At 48.0% G+C, this 22723-nt stretch overlaps 2 protein-coding genes across 3 annotated transcripts in view; one reads left to right on the top strand and one right to left on the bottom strand.

Moving 5' to 3' along the window:
• Positions 1–14277, top strand: part of COLQ (collagen like tail subunit of asymmetric acetylcholinesterase) — a gene marked incomplete at its 5' end in the record, with an annotated part of 58382 nt that extends 44105 nt beyond the window's left edge. For both annotated transcript variants that reach the window (XM_081105932.1, XM_081105931.1), the window contains 6 exons: positions 1661–1766; positions 8248–8387; positions 9241–9360; positions 9775–9895; positions 10384–10486; positions 12768–14277. In XM_081105932.1, the coding sequence (XP_080962058.1) occupies positions 1661–1766; positions 8248–8387; positions 9241–9360; positions 9775–9895; positions 10384–10486; positions 12768–12837 (660 nt within the window). In that variant the 3' untranslated portion in view covers positions 12838–14277. The remainder of the gene's footprint in view (positions 1–1660; positions 1767–8247; positions 8388–9240; positions 9361–9774; positions 9896–10383; positions 10487–12767) is intronic.
• Positions 14278–17717: 3440 nt separating this feature from the next.
• Positions 17718–22723, bottom strand: part of EAF1 (ELL associated factor 1) — a 13031-nt gene continuing 8025 nt past the window's right edge. Inside the window, exons 5-6 of the mRNA XM_081106001.1 lie at positions 22199–22432; positions 17718–20990 (exon numbers count right to left, since the gene is read on the bottom strand). Of these exons, the coding sequence (XP_080962127.1) occupies positions 20944–20990; positions 22199–22432 (281 nt within the window). The 3' untranslated portion in view covers positions 17718–20943. The remainder of the gene's footprint in view (positions 20991–22198; positions 22433–22723) is intronic.

Below are 22723 nucleotides of genomic sequence, written 5' to 3'. Positions count from 1 at the left end.
AATTAAGGAGACAGGCTTCCTCCCGGGAGAAGCATCACCAAACTTTGTGACAGTGAAGGAATGAATGCTTTTCCTGGAAAGCGTGGCTCATGAGTCCTGCTCATAGACACATGGCTGGTTCTGAGAGGACGACCGATGAGCAGAATATTCCATTACTGCTGGTGTCAGAGTCAAGGAGCGTTTCCAGCTTCTTCAGCTGTGGCACTTCCTGTTCTCAGAGCCAGCTGACTGGCTGCTAGAACAACAAGCCTTAACTTCGGCTATATTAAGACGGTGTGACTTCCTTTGCAATTCTGGGACCCATCTTGGTTACCTCATGGCATGCTTCAGCTTGGGATAAGGCTTAAGACTCCCTCCATCAGGATGGAATTAGAAACAAACGCTGACCCTCGAATCCCACAGTAAGAGTTTAAGATCTTCTGGGATGTTGCCGAGAGAGCCCCCAGGGCCATGTGGACAAGGAGGCAGGTTACATGTCACCTTTGTGATTAGAAAGAAGTGCCCGGCATGCCTGCTGCCCAGACTTGGGGAGGATTACATTTCATCAGGTGGCCAGCCTGCCAAGGCACAAATGTGGAAAGGGGACCCAGCCAAAGATGTCAGGCATCAATCACTGTCCTGGTTAAGCCCAGGGCAAGAGTGATCAATGAGCACACTGCTTGTGAAGAACCCACAGGCCTTGGTTTCTGAGTCATTCCTAAGGGCAGCTCTGAGGGGGAAATCTTTGCTTTTGGCCCTCCCAGAGCAGGCAGCAAAGAGGACATCCTGCAGGTGTGTCTCTCTTTAAGAAATCAGGACCTGTCTGTGTGAGAAAGATGAAACCAAACCAGTTGCTGTGATAACCAGCTATGATAATCTACATAGTCCTTGGTTCAATACAAACTCCTTTTTCACCTCTAAGATCTTTGTTAGCCTCACAACAAACCCGTGCAGGTATGTATTTACTGGCTCTATTTTACAGATGAGAAAACTGAGGCACAAAGCAATGACATGAGTTACCCAGGGTCTCATGGCCAAGGTGAAAACCCAAATCTTTGACTTCCCCTTTGTGTTTTCAGCTTCTTCCTCCTCCCTTATTTGATCTGGGGAAAGGAGGTGGACAAAACAGCTTCACACCCATAGGGAGCTTATGTCTCACGGGGAGACATTGTGAAATGATCACAAAAATAATTGCATAGTTATGATCTAAGATAAATGTTATGGGTCTTTATCCTGAGGCCAGTGGGTAGCCATCGAGTGGAAACAGCTCCTGTAATAAAATAGAAATGCTCCTGACGAGCAGGCAAGTAGCCTGACTGCTAGGCCCAGCTTTGCTGCCTTGCTGCCAGGTGACTTGCAGTAATTTCTGCTCCTTTCTGAGCCTATTTCCTCATCTGCCCAGTGAGGGGAGAGCGTTGGATTGTTGTTGTTTTTTCCCCCAGCTGTTATGTGTCATGTTTCTAGGACAGAACGAAAAGTAATGTCTGCAAACTTGCCACCATCACTATCTCAAATGTCACTTGCCCTGAGTTATTTTGGAGCTTGGTGGTCAAGATGTCTGAGGTTGCATCCTGCCTTGGGCTCTTGCTCAAAAGTACAGGGTGGCCCCTGATTTAGAAATAAATGGGAAGGAAGTGGGTCATGCCATGCTCTCATAACAGGCTCCACCTTTCTCTCTCAGGGACAGAAGGGAGATGGTGGAGTTATGGGTCCACCAGGCAAGCCTGGGCCTTCTGGTCAACCTGGCCGTCAGGGTCCCCCAGGCCCTCCAGGTCCCCCATCCACAGGTAAGAGCTACACTGCTTCACTTGACCTACAGTCACACTCCTGGCCAGCCTCCCGGAGAGAGCACAAGGAGATACCAGCAGAGGCCTGCCTGGTGTTTTGAGTTAGAAACTGCTAGAGAAACTTTAATCTATATAATAAAAGGCTAATATGCAAATCGACCAAATGGTGGAACGACCGGTTGCTATGATGCACACTGACCACCAGGGGGCAGACACTCAACCACAGGGGGAGCGCCGCTCAGCCAGAAGCCGGGTTCACGGCCGGCACGCGCAGGGGCAGTGGTGGGAGCCTTTCCCACCTCTGTGGCAGTCAGGCATCCCCGAGGGCTCCTGGACTGCAAGAGGGCACAGGCTGGGCTGAAGGACACCCCCCATCCCATGAGTGCATGAATTTCGTGCACCAGGCCTCTAGTATATATATAATTTCTCCACAGTTGGGCTCATTCAACTTATACACAAGGAAGATAAACATTGTTCCGGCTTTGTTTTTAGCATTTTGGAGAACAAATAGAGGAGAGAAAAAATTACATTGATGATGTCATTTATGCATTAAGTGAAAAATAATGCACATATTTCATCAATAACACCTTTTATGAGAAAACCATTTCATGATTCTAAGCAATTCTCTTAAACCTGGAAGTAAAGATAACATTGTAAAAGTTTCCGTCTTACACAGTGTTAGGAAAGAGTCCTTATGGATTTGCATGGAATATAGAAAGAAACGATAAAAAGAAATCAAAGTCATTTGCAAGGTCATAGGTACCCCGCTACCTTGTTTTACTTTGTTTAATATGATAAGCTAAGCCCTTGATTTAGTTCGTTCTCATCAGCTCAAAAGCACATTGTATAAGCACAGCGTCTCTATTTCCAAGAAGACTATTTACTCATTGAGCAACATTCTTTGTCCTCAGTTATACAAAAAGAATCAAAACAATTTTTGTTCCAATTTTTTCCTTAAGAAAAATGAAGACAAAATTCCACAGTGCACTCCCTTTCTCTCCCCCCTGTGCTTATGGAAATATATTTGCAACCACATCATGGGATGATCAAGAAATGTCATATTTTGTTAGATCCTTTAAACCAAATTAAAGCTAGTTCTGAAAATCCAATCTGCCAGAATGCCAGGAAAATTCAATCTTAGACTCCACTTCTCCAACTGCCACAAAAGAATTGGGTAGAGATCCTGGGAAATTATGGCAGAAAAACAACACGGGGGGATCCCACCAGCCTTTTATCTGCCCTGTTTACCTGTGAAGTGCCTGTTTTCTGAGGCCACGTGGTCCGTGGGTGCCTGTGACTGCCATCTCATGCCATGCTTAGGCATTAGAACATCTCCAAGGCTGGGAATCCTGGTCCCTATGGTTCACTTCCCACAGAGTGCTCACAGCCATTCCTTCTGAGACCTTATCTCCTCCAGGATACTGGGGAGGGGATACCTGTTCTCTCCAGGCCTATGGGGATCCCTCCTCTTCCAATCCTCTCTCCTCACACTTCATACACTACCCCCCTCTTAGGAGCTTTTCTCTTCTGCGAACAGAAAGCAGAAGTTTTCAAATAGTACCAACAAGTTATCTTGTCACATCTACTTCTATTTGTTAAGGGAGTTAGTTGAGATGCAGCCTAGGCCCTGTGTCCATGCCCCATGATCTGTTTCCCTGCGTTGACTAGATGATCCAGATGGAGGTCCTTCAACTCATCTTTCTTGTGCCTAACATTCCCCTCGAGCCCCATGACTATGAGCTGCCAGGGACTGAGAGCACGGCCTGAAGCCTGGGTTTTGCCTTTGGAAGAGACTCTCTTGGACCTTGGGGCATTTAGGGGCCACACAGGAACATGAAGGGGCAGGGGGCGTGGGGGTTGTGCGGATGCATAAGGAGGTCCTTAGCATAGTCAGACCTTAATATATGCATCCATTTGTAAAGGCCAGCTCTCATTTAAATTGAATTCCTTCCCTCCTTGGGCCTGGATTGGGTGAGAAGGGTAGGGCCTGGAGACCAGCAGCAGCTCATTCAGATGCCCACTCTTTTGTCTTGTCAGTCTCTGGTGGATTACAACCTCATCCCTTTAGTAGGCCATTGTAGCCTTGTTTTCTCTCCTTGGTTTCCTAGCTCCTTCTCACTCAGCCGGGGATGCTCATGTCCCCTTCCCCTCCACCTCTCCATCCTCTTCCAGATCCTTCCAGCAGATGCCCTGCTCTCTGCAGAGCTGGAGCGTATTTCTGAAGTCTGTCTGGGTCCCTGTGGCCTAAAATGACTTTCCTGTCATCTTCTGGGTCACCCAACGAAATCCTCTCATTCCTTCAAAGTCCTCTCTTCAGTAAGGCCTTCCTTGGTCCTTAATGGATGGGTCTCCTTCCCTGCTGCCCCAGTCACACATTGCCTCTCTGCTATTGCCCCTGGTTCCCCAGTCACACATTGCCTCCCTGCTATTGCCCCTGGTTCCCCAGTCACACATTGCCTCCCTGCTATTGCCCCTGGCTCCCCAGTCACACATTGCCTCCCTGCTATTGCCCCTGGCTCCCCAGTCACACATTGCCTCTCTGCTATTGCCCCTGGTTCCCCAGTCACACATTGCCTCTCTGCTATTGCCCCTGGCTCCCCAGTCACACATTGCCTCCCTGCTATTGCCCCTGGCTCCCCAGTCACACATTGCCTCTCTGCTATTGCCCCTGGTTCCCCAGTCACACATTGCCTCTCTGCTGTTGCCCCTGGTTCCCCAGTCACACATTGCCTCTCTGCTGTTGCCCCTGGCTCCCCAGTCACACATTGCCTCTCTGCTATTGCCCCTGGCTCCTCAGTCACACATTGCCTCTCTGCTGTTGCCCTCCACTGGTAACTGTTTTTTGCAGATGTGTTTCACCTTTCTTCTAGGTGACAAGTCCTTGAGGCAGGATCTGTGGCTGAGTTGGCTTCACATCCCATGGCACTGGCAAGTGGTATGGGTGGGGCTGGTCCCCACAGGTGCTCACTGGGCTACATTGGCTCTCAGTCTGTCCCACCTGGGTATTGCAGAGCAGGGTGCTGGCCATCTCTTTGGACTGATGTCCCCTCCTGTGCCTTCTTTTAAGTCACTTCCTTTCTGGGAGCTTCTCAGAGTGAGAGGAGAAATAATTCTTAGAGAGAAGAAAATGGGGCAATAATCCTGCTCTTTAGAAAAGTTTTTTGGGAGTGGGAGAGAAGGGAAGGAAGGAGTTTATTGGAGGCTTTCCCTGTGCCTGGGACAAGTTGGATAGTAATCAAGAGTTGAACCAGGCCCCCATAGTGATTCCTCAGACTACCTTTGAGAATCTGATAAAAGTCCCAAACCCACTCTCAGGGGGGAAAAATGTGTCTTCCCCAAGATGCTTCATACTACTTCCCAGAGTCCCAGAACCCTTGCCTCAAATCCATCTGGGGATATCATCAGGCAGAATTCTCCTGGGCTAGTCCAACCCTCCCTTTACAGATAACTATGAGCCTGAGAGAAAAGTGTCTTCCCCAAGTTCACAGAGCTGACCGGTGGCCACATCTGATCCGAATGTCCATGACTCCTGGGTCTGAGGCTTTCCCACTCAGCCCTGCAGCCTCTGTAGGGCAGAGTGGGAACTGGGGGAGATGTGGGGACTATTCTGTGGTTCCTCTGCCTTTTCCCAGATTCCGCTCAGACCTGTTCCCACCGCAGCAGCCAGTGGAGATGAGCAGTTCCCTGGGCAAAGGAGAGCAGGTCCTCTGGATGCAGGGATGCAGGAATGGAGGCCAGGCCAGGCCCCCTGGACCAGCTCCGAGAGGCTCAAGTGGGGAAATTTGGGTTGCTGTGCCCTTCAGTGCAGCCTGGCAGGACACAGGCAGCGAAACAGATGCCCTCTGACAGCTGGGAGGAGTCAGCAGGAAAACTGCAGTGTTGGCAGGAAGCAGGCTCCCTGCCACATCCTGTCATCTTAGGGAAAGGCTCCCTCTGGTTCTGGTGCCCTGTGCTGTGGGATGAGATGGTGCTGCAGGAAGTGGAGACGGTGGGAGCTTTTTATTACCCAAGTTACAGAGCAAAAGAGACACTGTGGGGTAGGGGAGGGAATGAAGGCAAAATGCCTTTAGGATGTAATTTGCAATAACCAAATTACAAATTTGGCTGAGTCCTTCCTGCACCAGACAGGGTTTAAGTGAATCAGTGTGGTACCTGGGAATTGCCATCTATCTCCCTGCAAGCATCAGTGTTCCTAGATGTTTGTCTTTTGAATGGCATAGTGTTGTCAAACATGAATTCAAATCTCTGCTTCAGCACGACTTAGCTGGATAATGGGACAAAATCCGGAATCTTTTGAGGCCATCGTTCTGAGGAGTTGTTGGGGCCATTCACATCCCTGGTTACATAGCATTCCCCCCTTAGTTTGCCCAGGTGCTTAACTACCAGAATATTCCTGGGCTGGTGGAGTCTCTGTTCTCTGGGCTCTGCTCCACAAGATTGGGGCTCCTCCCACAGGATCATGTTCCTATTTCTTATTAGAACGAACAGCCATTACTTGGTATAAGATGTTGACAAGCCTCCCTTGTCCTCATACCGGCAGCATCTGGGCTGGACAGGCTGAGCCTGCTGGTGAAGGCTCAGGGTGTGGGGGTCTTCCCATCGAGGTCTCCTCCTCCAGCTGTGGCTGCTTCCCTGGGGTCCTGACCAGACCTTTCCCTGGGACCATTTTATTTCTTGTCCTTCTGGGATCTGCAAACTGTCTCCCCATTGCTGGCTGCCCTGATGTTTTATAATCTGAAACCAACAACTGGTTGGCATTCAGACTCCCCCCCTATTTTCCCAGGAGGAAGGGTCTTCATTTCATTTTTCAGTCTCTATCTTTTCCTCTCTTCCTGTTGATTGGATGGCTCTTGCTCCAGCACTTTTCTGCCAACTGGAATTGTGACATCTAGATTTTTCTGAAGACCTTTTCTTTCTAGTTAGTCTTCATTCATTCATTTATTCATTCACTCAGTCATCAGACATGTACCATGCCCCTACTGTGTGTCAAGCCCTGGTGAATGGAAATGGGCATCAGCCCTGCCCTTGTGGAACTTACATCCTATGGGGGGAGGGGGGGAATCAGATAATTTCACAATATACAGAATCACAAACAGAGATAAATGTCTTGACGAAAAGCATAGAGAACCATGAGATTGTATCCAAGGTTAACAGGAAAGAATATGAGAATTCAAAAAGGCTTCCCTGGAGAAGTGCAGGGAATGGCGTGTGAAAGACCGTTCCCTAGACCAGCGGTTCTCCGCTGTGGTGCACAGTGGAATCATCCTGAGAGTTTTTAAAAGTACAGTTGCCTGGGTCCCGTTCTCAGGAGTCCTGAAGGTCTGGGGTGTGGCCTGGGCATCAGAGCCTTTAGAAATGAAGGTGAGAGCTACTGCCCTAGCAGGTCTCCGATGTTGCAGGGAATAAATTTCCTTATCACATCTTTTCAGGACACTCTTCTCAGTACCAGGGAGAGTACATAGGCTGAGCATTTTTGAACTTCCATTTTCTTCCAGAAGAAATTTTAAAAATGCTTACTCAGAAGTTCCTTTGTAAAGACCCTATATATAAAAACAATATAAAATGAGTTTTTAAAAAAACAATAAAAGTTTATTAGTGAGCAATTTATCTGCAAGGAGTCCCCTGTTGATAGTGGTCTAAGAAGAGAGGATTGTTTTTTTCATACAATAAGAAAGTCAAGAGATGGACAGTGGCCCACTTTGGTTCAACCTCTAAGGGTCAATACTATCAGGGCTCCAGACCCCATAAGCCCCTGGCTTGTCCCTTATGGTGGCTTCTCTCCTCATCCTTGTTACTTCATGTTAGCAGTTTGGCTGCTGCAGCACCAGCCATCTTATCTGTCTTCTAGGCAGGAAGAAGGGGGAAGCTATGTCTCTTCCCAGCGATGATTCTCCCTTATCAGGACAGGCTTTCCTAGATGCCCACCCTTCTTCCACCAGACCTTGCATTGACCAACACTGTGGCACATGGTCACCTCCAGGTGCAAGGGAGTCTGGGAAGTAGAAGGCCTATCTGTCTAGTCTCTAGCAGTGGTTCTCAACCTTCCTAATGCCGCGACCCTTTAATACAGTTCCTCATGTTGTGGTAACCCCCAACTTCATTGTTACAAACTGAACATAATTAAAGCATAGTGATTAATCACAAAAACAATATGTAATTATATATGTGTTTTCCGATGGTCTTAGGCGACCCCTGTGAAAGGGTCGTGACCCACAGGTTGAGAACCGCTGCAAAGTATAAAGAGAGGGAAGGGAGAATAAAGGTGGAGAAGGGTGTTACCACACCCAGCATGGTTAAGGAATCCTGTCCCAGAGAACATCACCTCCTCCACATCTTGGATCAAAAGCATCTCTTTGAACCTCTGCCCTGAAATACTGTGGACTTCAGCCTTCTTTCTGTTGTGAAGGTTGCTCACATCAGCGTGGGCTGTTTAGTTTTCTCTTCCTTGGCTCTAGTAACACAGTCGTCTGTTGCTCGCTAGGACAACTTACAATGGGACCCAAAGGCGAAAGAGGATTTCCAGGGCCTCCAGGAAGATGTCTTTGTGGAACCCCCGTGAATGTGAATAACCCTTCTTATGGGGAATCCGTGTATGGGCCCAGCTCCCCGAGAGTCCCTGCGGTAGGTTCTTGTGGGAGAAACCTGGGGTGTTACCCAGCAGGACCTCTCATCTGGTCCTCGGGCCTTTGTAATAATAAAACTTATTTTTTATGTATGTATATATTTGTTTAGCAAAACTTATACTGGGTACACACTCATAAGAAATTGGAACATAAGGAAAAATCAGAAGAAAACTATTTTGTTGTGAGTCCATTTTGATGTATTTTCTTTGTCTTTTTAAACAAAAAATTACAGAAAATTTCAAAGAAATACAAAAGCAAAACAAATAGTATAATAAAAGTCCATGTGCCCTTTATCCAAATTCCATATTTATCAACTCACGGACAATCTTGCTTCCTCTTTATGCCAGCCCACTACTGCCCACCCTCCCTTGGTTTATTTTGTAGTAAAGGCTGGACACCAGTTCATCATAAACATCATTTGAATTGATGTATAATCACCCGTCCACCATGCAGTTGTGCTATGATTTATTTAACCAGTGTCCTATTGTCAATGTTTATGGGGTATGCCCAAGCTTTTCACGAACGTCCATAACACTGTAATGAACACCTTTGCGAATTTTGTTAAGACTCATTTGTAAATGTTGAATTACTTGCTTAGATGACCTCACCTTCCTATTTAAGTCTTGGGCACATTTTAAATGTTTTTAAAAATTTGGATATTTTTACTTCAAATGGAGACATTAGGAACTGGATTGAAAAGCTATGGGAATCAGGAGGAATGCTAGAGTGTAACATGCAAACGCCCTTCCCACTGATAACCAGTCCAAGGACAGCGACGTGTCCTCCTCCAGCCCTCCCCTGCCCCCACGGGAAGTGTTTTCTCGAAGCCTCACCAGTGTGTCCTCTGGCAGATTTTCGTGGTCAACAACCAGGAGGAGCTTGAGAGGCTGAACACCAAACATGCCATCGCCTTCCGCAAAGACCAGAGGTCCCTGTACTTCAAGGACAGCCTTGGCTGGCTCCCCATCCAGGTACCCAAGGCAGGCGCTCGGGACACCCCCCACCAGGAAAGGCACATACCTTTCAAGGTAGAGAAGGCCAACAGCGAGGCTGGTGCAGAGTTCTGTTTCCATGGAAGGGCTGCGCATCCTCCCTCTCTGTCTCTGAGCAGCTCTTCATGCCCCGGCTCCCCAAATAGAACCTTTTCTTCTGAGCCAAGGTTCCCAACAGTCTCACGTCCCTGCACTGCAAGGGCAGAGTTATCAGACCCAGCCTTCCTGCCCCTACAGAACTCTGGGCGACAAAAAAGCAGTGCCTTTCCCACCCAGGAGTGGGGGGCGCTCCTCAGCAGAGCCCCCCTGGACCCAGAGCTTCTGTCCCCAGTGCCAATGACCTACCCTGCCTGGCGCACTGTCCTTGGTAACTTGGTGTGTTTCTTTGGCCAGCTGACCCCCTTCTATCCTGTGGACTACTCTGTAGACCACCGCGGCTCCTGTGGGGACGGGGTCCTGCAGCCAGGGGAAGAGTGTGACGACGGGAACGACGATGTGGGTGACGACTGCATCAGTGAGTGGGGCCCTGCCATCAGGGTGGGGTTCAGGGCAAGCCCTGGACACCTGTGGTGGTTTGGGATCATTTTAGAGCCTGCGGGGTGTACCTGAGCTGTTGTGGGGATGATCTGCCTCTGAGGCCAAATGTTAACTCCTTCATTATCCAGGCAGGTCACCGGGGGTTGGGGTCAAGGCCCTTGCCCCCAGAGAAGCCACCAGGACATGCTTTTTTTCTGAATCCTACTTCTTGGCAAAATCCAAATTCCAGTTCATGTTCTTTGTCAAAAGATTAGGGTGAAAAACAAACAAAAAAGAGAGAAGAAACCACAAGCAAGATAAGGGTGATGAAGAGTGAAAGGAAAAACGGGGAAGCCAAGAATTTAAATCCGCACTCACTTTTACCAGATGGAGCCCTAGTAGCAAAGCCCTTTTTAGTGAGTGGGCCCAGCCCAGGCTGTCCTGCCCCTGCCCCTTCTCAGGGCTGCACTTGCTGTGTCCTCTCAGGCTGTCACCGGGCATACTGTGGAGATGGTCACCGGCACAAGGGCGTGGAAGACTGTGACGGCTCTGACTTTGGCCACCTGACGTGTGAGACCTATCTCCCTGGGTAGGGATGCCCTCACATGCTGTTCTGACACCCCCCCTCCCCCTCCTCCACCCTCCCTCCTCCTTTCTCTCTTTTCTTCACAAATAACTTTGAGTGCATCTTATGTTCCTGGTATTTTCTGGGCACTGAGGTATAGTAACAACACAGTACAGGATTCCTGCTCATCCGGGGGAGACAGGCAATAGACCCACAGCCACTGGGTGTCCTCCAAGAGCAGCCAAGGCCAGGGCGAAACAGACACAGCCGCCAGCTCCATCTGGGCTCCGGTGTCAGCAGTCTCCAAGTTCAGCTGTTATCCCTACGTGAGCAACTCCATCCCCAGTGGCCGCCATGAACACATTAGTCTGTGGGGCTACGGGTCTGGGAGGGAGCCCAGTGGAGGGCGGAGGTATCAGGGCATCTAAGCATCTGTGTAACAAGCTCCCACCAGGCCTGTGGGTGCAGGTGAGACCACACCAGCATCTAACTTTGCTCACTCGTGGCTCCTTCAAGAAAACCCCAGGAACTTAGTATTGCTTTCAAGGACCCCTTTAATTATTTCTGAGCCTCTTCAATGGGGTTTGTGTTGCTCAGGGTGAGTATTCTAGTGTTGTGACCTCTGCGTTGACATCCCCAGGCTAACTGAAGGCTCTGGCCCTGTGAGGCACTGACTCCGTGCCCAAAATGTGGCGGCCTGAGCTCCTTTCAAGGTGTGATATGGTGCTACGTTCCCCAGTCCTCATAGAACCAGAGTTGTCTAACTCTCTAGGGAAAACAGGGAGGCTCCTCCCTTAGCTCCAGGGGATACCTGGCCTGTCAACCCTCTTACGTCCCTCAGGAGCCCAGTCTCTTCCAGCCCTGTTCCTTTGAAAGGCGTGGACCAGGCCCTTGGCAGAGCTGGGGAGCTCTCTCCATTGCCCCCTCTCTCCTCTTTTCAAGGGCATCTTTTCGATGCCCACACCCAAACCTGTATCAGCATATCAGACAGCGAGCGGGGGAGGGGGCGGGGCTGGGGGGGGCAGTTGGAGTGGGGGTGAGCAGAGACTGTAGACCAGTGATGGCGAACCTTTTGAGCTCTGGTGCCGTGTCACATATAGAAATTTTTTGATATTTGCAACCATAGTAAAACAAAGATTTATATTTTTGATATTTATTTTATATATTTAAATGCCGTTTAACAAAGAAAAATCAACCAAAAAAATGAGTTCGCGTGTCACCTCTGACACACGTGGCATAGGTTTGCCATCACTGCTGTAGACCTATAGTCACCCCAAGGTTCCAAGCACTCTAGCCTTGGCCAGGCCTCCACTGCATCTGATGTCTGTGGGTGCTGCGCCCCCTTGAGGTAAGGAGGGCTCCTAACAGGCACCTGCCAGAAAGTTGGCAAAAGGGCCAAGCGGGTGGATGGCTCCATGGCAACAGCTGAGTGTAGACAGTCACTCATGGAGAAGAGGACTGCATGCAGTGGTTCTCCACCTTCCTAATGCCGCGACCCTTTAATACAGTTCCTCATGTTGTGGTGACCCCCAACCATAAAATTATTTTCGTTGCTACTTCATAACTGTAATTTTGCTACTGTTATGAATCGTAATGTAAATATCTGATATGCAGGATGTATTTTCAGGGGTCGTGACCCACAGGTTGAGAACCGCTGGTAGAGCCTGGCGTGCTGGGGTTTCTCTCCTAATCCCTAGAAGCCTGGGGTGTTTGTGAGCGTGGGCATAATGCACAGCACGCTGTCTCAGGATTAGGACTTGGGCTTATGCAGGTATACATTGTGCTGTCCAGTGTGGTAGCCTGCAGCCACACGTGGCTATCTAAATTTAAATTATAAAGTGAAATAACATTTAAAATCCAGTTCTTCAGTCACACTAACCTTATTACCAGCGCTCAGTAGCCACAGAGGGCCCGTGGCTGTGTAGTGGACTGCACAGCCATAGAACATTTGCATCAGCACAGGATGGTCTAATGGACAGAGCCGAGCATGTTTCAGGCCTCGAGAGGGGGAGATTCTCTCAGAGATGCTGTGTTAAGGCAAGTCTACCAACCCTCTCTCCCAGACCCCTCAGCTGGGCTCAAGGGGAAAAGACCACAGGCCTGGACTCTACTCCCCCACATCCCTGGCCTCACATGAGCATGAGAACAGTCTCTATAGAACTCTGGGCAGCAGTGGCTGCTGTTGGATGAGGTTTGACCAAAGCTACCAGAGTGGTCCTTTAGAACATGGCTTTTCCCCCAGGGCTGGCAGGACCTCTCCTGCCCACTGCCCAGTGTCCACCCTGACCTGTATCTGCCTCCTCAGGTCATATGGGGACCTGCAGTGCACTCCGTACTGCTACATCGACTCCACACCCTGCCGCTACTTCACCTGAGGATGCCAGGAGGTGGCTGCATCGCACGTACCTGCAGCAGCGTCTCCACCCTCATTCAACTGACCTCGTACCGTCCTGGTCGTTTCCACCACCTTCATTCAACAAAAACAAGGTCAAACTCTTGCTGCTAAGATGTGCTTTTAACTCAGTCTGACGGGAAGAACTCAGGACCACTGCATCCTGTCTTAATCCAAAGTATTGCAAGACCTCCCACATGCCCAGCCTGGGGAGGCCCAGGCTCCCACTGGGCTGGTAGCCGACCGACAGTGTCCACTGTCTTCCGGAGTATGGCCGACCAGGCCCTGGACTGGCTTAGCACTGTTAGACACACATAGACCTGCAGGCTGTTTGCTCGCTTCCCGGTGGGGGCACCTGGGACACCTGGGATATAGGCCTCTGCCCCTCTGACTTCTGGAAGCCTGGGCATCTCACCAGGGAAGCCAGCCTCCAGCCCTCTCCAGGCCGGTGAACCACACAGCAGGAAAGGGAGCCCCTTCTCTCAGGGTAGCTCCCAGCTCTAGACCCACTGAGGGACTCCTCAACTACCCACAGCCCAGAACAGCCTCATGTGGACACTGCTCCCCTAACAAGAGACCCAACCATGAAGAAGTACTGAGAAAGCCCCAAACCCATGCTCTGTCTGGTTAGAGGGTGAGGCTCAGCTGGGGTGCCTATGAGCACAGAGTAGTGAGTAGTGGCCTTCCACTTTTCCATGTTTCCCCAAGGGCGGCTCTCATGGTCTCACCACTCCAGACTCCATCTTGACCTCGTGGCTTTCTGCAGTTTGACTTCCATCTCACAAATGCCCCTCATGTCCATTTCTGGCTCAGGAGATTCTCAAGCAAAGTTCATGCCCAGGCAGGGCTGAGGAGAGCCCCACCCGGGGTTCCCATCTGGGACCCAACCACTTCTAGGCAAAGACAGCTTCTGTCCTGAGCTCCGACTGCTGGCTGCCTGCTGACTCTTGTGACCCCCCCCCCCCCCGCCCCATGTCATCATAGTGCGTAGCCTGGTCCTCATGTCTGTGTGCCCGAGCCCCACAGGTGTCCGCAGGATCATCAGCCTGCACATCTGTGAGCTGCCTTTCATCACTGGCTTTCCTGAGTGGGGCCCCAGCTTTGTTTTGGAAAGACATCTCCGCACGGCAGACCTCAAATGGGATTTGCCCATTTGTTACCAGATGCAGGGACATCCTAGGCTTTGGTACAAAGCTGTTTCCTGTGGCTAAGTCTTGGTGACTCAGCAGACAGGAGCGTCTGGTCCAACAGGCCATCATACTACAGTAGACGGGGTCGGCCCAAGGGAAGTGTCATTTGTGGTGGGCACATCAGTCAGCCTGGTTTCCTCAGCCTCTACCCCATGTCCTGGGGTGATGTTGCTCCCATGTAAAGCCACCACCTTCATACTGGGATCTCCGGTGGGAAATCAAGAAATAAAGGCAAAAAGAAAAAGAAAGAAAAGCAGTTCCTTTCCCTGCTGTGGCTCTGTCTTCCTTGGGAGTTTGGAAAGTGTCCAGCATTGCCAGGTGGAATGAGGGGTCTTAGTTCAACTCTTCTTTCCAGACTGCAGAGGGTTCTAGAGCTTAGAAGCAGTCCCGCTCCCTCAGGGATAAGGGAGGAAACTGGGGTGCAGAGGTCACAAAGCCATCTTGCTAGCCCAGCCCCACCCCAGCCTTGTATTATGACCTTGTTTCGGATGCTGGAGATCCAATACTGCCTTGGGCCTGGCTGAGAGGATCCCTGCCCTGGGTCTCACACCTTGGAGGGCACTAATGTGTTTAATTATCATATATAATAAAAGCCTAATATACAAAGCAACCGACCAGCAGAACGACTGGTTGCTATGATGCAAACTGACCACTGGGGGCAGACGCTCAACGCAGGAGCTGCCCCCAGCGTTGGTGGCAGGGGGCGGGGCCAGCAAGCGGGCAGTGCCAGGCCAGCCAAGATGGGTGCCAGTGGGGGCCCCTCCGATGGCCCCACCAGGCACCCCGCAGTGGGAGGTGACTGGCGACGGCAGGGGGGGCTAGGCCGGCGAGCAGGTGGCACCAGGCCAGCCTAGGTGGGTGCCAGCAGGGGCCTCCCGATCGCCCCACCAGTTGCCCTGCAGATCGCCCCAATCACTAGCCAGGCCGAGGGACCCTACCCGTGCACAAATTTGTGCACCAGGCCTCTAGTTTGAGGAGATTGTTACACTTGAGCAACCCAGAGTTACCACTCAGAAGCTCCAGGAGTGTCTTTCTTCTCCCTCACCTTCATTTGTAACATTCTGAGAGGGTTGCAAATCACACAAAAGTAATGGGTTGCAGAGTCCCCACCATCTCATCCAACCCCCCTGAAATACAGAAAAAGAACTCACAGTGCTTTATCAGAGGGGTTCTCTCTGGGGATTCACCTGCTTGTTTTCAGTCCCATACACTTGACTTTTAACCAGATAAGTCTACAAGAAACAACCTTCCTAAGAAAGAAATCAGCTATTTCCCTGCCCTTTCCCCCTTGTCCCACTCCCTTTATAGATATGAAAAGGGGCCCATGTAACACTAAAATTCTGCTGCAGGAACATTAGTATCTCAAGTGAATTTCATTTGTGGTTATTTGGGCCCCTGTAGTTTCTTCAGAGTCAATGATGAATTTTCTTGTCTTTGATGTTCCAACCCACGAACAGGACCACAATCTACTGCATACCCTGCCCACGTTATACTCAATCCAACCGCTAGATGGGAAGTTAAATGCAGGCATGGTGGTAATGGGTCATCGCCTGAGGTTCACCAAGGGATTGTCCTGAATCAGCAGTTCTCAATTAGGGTCTGTCAGAATGACCTGAAGGGCTTGTTAAAACAGTACGGGGTCCTACTCTAGAGTTTCTGATTCAGCAGGTCTGGGTGGGGCCTGAGAATTTACATTTCTAACAAGGTCTCAGAGGATGCTGTTGGACCAGGGACCACATTTTAAGAGCCACTGCTCTAGGGATATGGCTCATCTGAGAACAACTGCAGAAGACTAGGCCAAAAACACAGGGAGGAAAGGTGAGGACTTTGGGTGGGTGGCTTTTTAATACTCGTCCATTAAAGGGGGCTGGAGGGGTGTCTATGTCCCTTCCTCTTGAATCTAGGTGGGCTTTTGACTGCTTTCTCATATAGAATACTGTGGAGATGATGCTGTGTGAATTCCCAAGCTAGGTCATAAAAGGCCATACAGCTTCTCAGAACACTCATTCTAGGGGAAGGCAGCATCCTGTCGACTATCCTGAGACTGCCCTGCTAGAGAGCCGTGCAAGCTCCTTTGGATGATGGTCTCAAATGAGCCTGCTTCCAGCCATGCCCACCATGTGCCAGACATGTGAGTGAAACCAGTCTGGACTCTCCAGTCCTGCCCATCTGCCAACTGAATACCACTGAGTGACCTCAATTGAAGCCACAGAGCAGAATTGCCCAGCCAAGTTCTGTCTTTATTACTAACCAACAGATTGCATGAGATAAAATGATTGTTTTAAGCCACTAAGTTTTAGGATAGTTTGTTACTAGGCCATAGATGACCACAGTACTGCTCTAGGTTAGAAAGGGGAGAGAACTACATGCAAGGAAGTGCCAAGCCTAGAGAAGCCTCTGACTTAGGTTTGGCGCCCTCTGCAGGAGCCATGAATAGAAATGTTTTATCTCCCATTTGGGACTTTTATCTGGTGAGAAAAACCAGAGCTAGGAGGGGCCTCCTTAGTGAAGATATGGCCCAGGGTTCTCAACCATGGTGGAGACGTGGGGTATGTGGAGGTAGTAGACTGATTGCAATCATTTCCCCAATGTTCACACCCCCCTGGAGCCACACCTCTCCAGTGTACTCTGCAACTCCTCCAACTGGAGTGTGCTCCCCACCCCTTGATTCTCAACTTGGCCCTGTCACTTGCTTTAGCCAATGACATGTCAGTAACTGTGACAGTGGCAGTTGTTTCCTCTCTAGCAGCTCTGCCTTTGCCATGACAATATGCCCAGGCTAAGATGCTAGAGGACAAGACACATGGAGCCAACCTGCCGAGTTGCGCCAAGGCCATCTTAGATCAGCTGAACCTGTCAACTGCCAGGCATGAGAAGGCACCCAAGCAAGACCAAAACTGTCCAGCCACCTAGTTTAAATCGCCAATTGAGACTCGTGAGCAAAATAAATGCATATTATTTTAAGCCATGGAGTTTGGGGTTTGTCATTATAGTGACAACAGTTAAAAGAGCATTAAACTCTTAGGTGATGAATGTACACCCCCACTTCCCCACTGAGACCTGGCTCAAGTCAAACTATTTCCACCTGAGGAAATGGGAGCCATTTGCAGAATAAGCAGCAAAGGATTCCTGGCCTAGATCTCTTGACGTGTAATTATATTTAATCTAAATTTATTGAGCACCCATTAGGTGCAAGACACCACAGAATTAAAAAGGAATGTGGCCATGGCCCACCAAGGAGTTTGCAGTCTATCAGCAAAGCCAAGACCGCAAGACAGACGTGGGCACTGTTGGTAACAAATGTGGAATGGAAGCAGGAGGCAGGGTCCCTTCCAGCCATCGAGTGTCAGTTCCAGGGAAGGAGTCTGGTGAGCTAATACTAGGATACACCTAGGGATTCAGTTGCAGTTGCACCCTTACATGGTTCTCAGACCCAAAACTAAGCCTGCCTTTCCAGACCAACTGAAATGGCCTCAAGTGCCATGTGGCTTACTAAAGTCATCCTTTAGTTCTGAACTTACGTTTTAAAACTAAGGTGTACGTCCTAAAAAGCACAACACCGAACTGAGGAATCAATTTAGATAATCAGGGTTAAGCACAAAGGATTCTTAAAAGAACCGTACATTTTGCATAATTTCTATTAAGAAAATAAAACCCACAAGGACAAGAAGCATATTGCTGACCTTCATTTTTACTTAAATATAGTGATCTTTTAAGAGAATAAACAACAAAACTTTACACAGCAAATATTTTACATAAATGTAAACATGCACGTCTACTTCATAATTAAGCAAAATAAACTTTTAAGCACAAAATTTTAAAAACATTAAAGAATGAGACAACAAACCCAAGACAGAAATAACAGGAGCAACAAAAACACACATTTCATAAAGCTTCAATTGGTCTTGTCTTCCAACCTACTGGTTAAGGCCTGAGTTTCAGAAATCCTACCTTCCTTGCCAAATGGAAATGTCCAATTTGGCTGTACTTAATATATATCCAAATGCCATATTATTACTCTTTCAAAATAATGTAATAAATACATCACACATACATACACCCACGCATATCCTACTTAACCAGCCACTTGAATAGGGAAGGATTTTGGAATTTCAAGTTTTCCCACTACTGAAGCACATACATATAATACCACACATAGAAAGAATGATCCTGCTACAGAAATAAAATGGTTAATGAGTGGCATCGTTACAAATATCTAGTTTCTCTGTATTAAGTTTTTCCAAATCATGTCTTTACTGTAGCTCCTCAGATAATTCGGACGTAAGTCTTTACACCTTACCTAATGACCCACAGTACGGTAGACATAGAACAAAGAGAAGGTAATTTTAACAATTCAGTTAGAAACTTCAAAATGATGAAAATCAGCATGGATACTTTTCAGCTTTCTCCAAATGCCTGGAATGTTTTCTCTATGTCTACCCTTTCTACTGTACTTGTTGGTTCCCTCTGCCTCCTCTCCACCAGCTAGAAGCATCTGACTGTCTATGCCTGTGGATGTCCCAGAGGATGGAGATGAGAATGACCGTCCCTGCCTTTAAGGAGTTCACACTAACCAGAGCTCGAGCAAGGAAGTCAGTATGGACTCAGCACTCCAGCTGGTTGAAAAGAACAGAGGAAAGGTCCATGAAAATGGCAGGTTTGGGGAAGAGGAGGAGGAGAGACTGAGAAGGCACAGAGGCAGGAAGAACAAGACCAGTTTGCCTGGCATGAGGGTACTCGTGAGTAGTCTGTAAGGCCAATTTTTTGATTTCCAAAAACAAAAGATTCTTTACTGTGGTGGGTAAAGCTGGCGGGTGGGGGAGGAAATCACCGAGGGCTTTGTGCAGAGAACCAAACTGGAGCCAGGCTAGAGATGACCATGCGTGTCGGGACGATGGGTGACAGGAGAGCCTGAAGCTCAGAGAGCTTGACTCGCCAACCCAGTGCCACATGCAAGCATTTCCTATAGAACAAGCTTCTTTACCTGACATGCCCAAACCACAGTTCTGTCTATGTATGTGAAGACTTGAGGGGCGGGGGAAGGGGGGGGCGGGGGGCGGGGGGCGCTTAAATAGATATTTTTAGTTCAAGTTCCTGAAACCTGCCCCAGCTTGAGCAAGTCAAGAGCAGTGAAACATTCCTACATCCAGTAACAATTCATGTCTCCCAATCATGACCTTCACCCTCCCTGAGCTGTCATTACTAAGGAAATATAGAACAATTACCAATTCATTATAAATAAATTCCTACGTGCCATTAAACCCACTGACACCTCCTGATGGGCTGAGAACCCACCACAGGGTACAGTGTGGACCTATTACCTACACTTGGTAGAATGGTATGAGCGTGCTGTTGGACAGTGACTGCTGGTCCACATCTCCAGCTCACTGGGATCACTATGCAGTTAAAACCGGGGACACCATAAGGCTCAACTCTAACCAAGGCCACCACCTTGGATCAGCTAATTCCCTTCTAGGTCAAGATTGCATCCCTCCACTAGCTGGGGAAGGAGAGGCCATCTGAGTGGAGGGATCCCAGGAAGGAAAATCATATTTAATGTTATTGATACCTGCTAAACCAAAGTAGATGGAAATTTCTCCGGACATATTCATTCAAATTACAGAAATGGGACACTGCAAACTAATTATGGGACAATTTATCACACATTCACTCAATATGAAACATTTACTAGTGACCAGTTTCCTCAACAACAGATTCACTTGGAAACTGCACACTGCAGAAGGCAGCCTTGTGGCTTTCTTCTACCTGTACATAAAACTACCAATCAGCCTGGCAATCAGCACAAACAGTGGTACAAAAGCACGAACAGAGACACCTTATCAAAAGAATGTGCTCATTTCATATTGCAGAACTCCTATTTAGATTCTGGTTTCTGAAAACCTGCTGCTGGTTCATTTGTTTAGAAAGGTTTCCTCACTACACCTCTCTTCTACTCCTGCCTCCCCCACTACAATCCACTGAAGGAGGAACACTTAATATGGATCTACTCAGAAGTAAAAGCCCCAAATTAGCTGGGTCATGTGTCAGTACACTGGCTGCTGGTTTAATCTGCTAACCCAGCCTCCTGCATTTAGGGACTGTCTGGATCTGAATTTGAGCTAGAAGTACACAACACTTGTCTTTTGGCATCCACTACAAATTCCTATGTACATCTGTAAGTCTCATGTATGAGAACCTCTGCTTCTAACAAATGAGACTCAAGGGAGGGAACAGTGGGAAAAGCCTGGACTGGGGGCAGGAGCTAAACCAGCTGAGTGCTTCCCTTTCCTTATTTGTAAATGAGGGGGTTGAACTGCTAGGGCTCCAGGGTCCCGCCCAGCTGACACTTGAGGACTCCACCTTGAAGTCCGTTTCTTCACAGGCTTGCCAGGCTGTCAAACAAAACTTCCTTACCACTTTGTTTCCACATTTCAAGTGGTTTTAACATACTTCTATGTGGCAGTCTGAGGTTTCCCCCTCTCTCCTGTCCCTCAAAGACTGTTTCTCATTTCACTGGTGCAGACCACTTGGCCGAACTGGTGGCTGCCAGGGTTTAAAACAGAATCACCGGCCTGGTGAAGATATGGCCTTTGAGTAACCTAGACCAGGGCACATTTGCCTGTTTTTCATTGCCAATGTTAACCAAATAGAAATACAATTGTTAGTTCTTCTATAGATCTACTTAAACCTTGAAACATGAGATTGTTCAAATAATTACACAAGAAAGTCATCCATCACCATTAAGTTAAAGACTTGAATATCTGAGAGCTTTAGGGCCTCTAATTCCTACTACAGTCACTGATCCACAGCATTTTCTCTTGTCAATGGATTCCATGCAAAAGTAGCCCGGTCTTGCAGTATATTTGTGCACCAAAAAGTTGATTTAGAAAGATCCAGCTCTAGTCATCACTGTCACTCCCAGATTCACTCAACTGCAAGTCATTTCCTATAAAAAGAAAGCAGAATCAAACCAAAAGTACATAATTTAAAAATGACTTTCTCACATTTCTTTGGTTGATTGCCTTTGCTATCACGCTCTAGCAAAACCAAGCCAATTTGATTTAGCTCAGTGACAAAACAGGTGCAGTCAACATTTTGAAAGAAATGTTATTTGTGGTATCTGCAAAACAATTCCGCTTACTGAGATAGAACAGGGGAGGAGTAGGCTAGACAGCTTTTAAGTGTGTTAATAAATAGTAAGGAAATATTGTATTTCTAAATAACTCACTGTCTAGAATTTTTCACATGAAGTTGCTTTATAAAAGCCAATACCAAATTAGGTTTCCCACTAAGGAAGCGAAACACTTTTTATACCTACAACATGCTAATCCAATTCCCCTCTGGTACACCTCTGTCCAGGATATTCATGTTACTTTAAACCTGAAACCTTAACTAATGAGTGTTGTAAAGCCTCACATTTGTGTTTGGTGTGCAGAATTTAGATTTATACAAGCACTCAACATTTCCATCTGAGAATAAGAATAACAGCTGCCCTGTTGATACCGATTGGATTACAACAAAAGTGAACTTCTGTGTTTCTGGATTGCTAATCTCCAAGCCACCTCTCCTCCAAGTTTGTTCTGAGGACCCTGGGGTCTTTCTTTTTCTAACTACACACCTAATGTCAGATTTTTTTCATATACTTCAACCTACACAACTGATGGCAACAGAGTGGATGCAGCCATCTTTCTACTAAGCCACACATTAAAGAGATTAGTAAATTTTTTAAAAATATATTTTTATTGATTTCAGAGAGGGAGAGATAGAAACATCAATGAGAGAATCATTGATCGGCTGCCTCCTGCACACCCCGTACTGGGGATCGAGCCCGCAACCCGGGCATGTGCCCTTGACCGGAATCGAACCCAGGACCCTTCAGTCCTCAGGCCGACACTCTACCCACTGAGCCAAACCAGCTAGGGCAGATTTGCAAAATTTTAAAGCAGTTACCTTCTTACTAAATATTTTTTTATTTAGTGCTTCTTTTCTATTATTTGGTAATTTATTCCTTTCTGTTCAGAATTATCTTTGTCAGGATCCTTTCTTACACTTTAAATATCTCCAGGCTTATAAATTCTGACCTAAGATAAATAGAAGCTGCATCTGTGGCCTGACAGGCCACCTTCCCGGCCAGAAAAGGGAAAGCACACTTACTGAGGGTGTTCATGAGCTGGTTGCTCCCCTGTGGCCGGCTGGTTCCATTGACAAGGGCCGGCCTGCTGTGGTAGGGCTGCTGGTGTGCAGGCTGGGGAGGAGAGGTAGGGCCGTTGTCCTCGCCTCCGCTGCTGGAGCTGTCGTCATCACTTCCCGAGGAGCTCTCAGAGTCTGAGGAGCTGCTCCCACTGCTGCTGCTCATCTGCTCAATAATGTCCACTTCAGCCCTCAGCTCTGGAACAAAACGGCACAAGTGTCAACACAACAACCATTCTCAAGGCAGCACTTTTATAAATAGTAAATCTGCAAAACCAACAGCAATGAGGAATAACTTAAATGAACTCCTGCTCCTCAATTCCTTAAAAATGTACAAAATGACCTAAACAAAAATACCTAACCTGTCTTCAGAGAGACAATGAAAACATTCAATTCACCCCAAATAACCAAAAAGCAAACTGCTTCAGGATGATGACTGTTCTATTTTGTCTTTATCTACTAAGAAAAAAACTGTGAATTATATAATTA

Source organism: Myotis nattereri (genome assembly GCF_964212035.1).
Source record: "Myotis nattereri genome assembly, chromosome: 14".
Taxonomy (NCBI): domain Eukaryota; kingdom Metazoa; phylum Chordata; class Mammalia; order Chiroptera; family Vespertilionidae; genus Myotis; species Myotis nattereri.
Note: the sequence above shows the minus strand (reverse complement) of the source record. Positions and strands in the feature narration are given on the sequence as shown.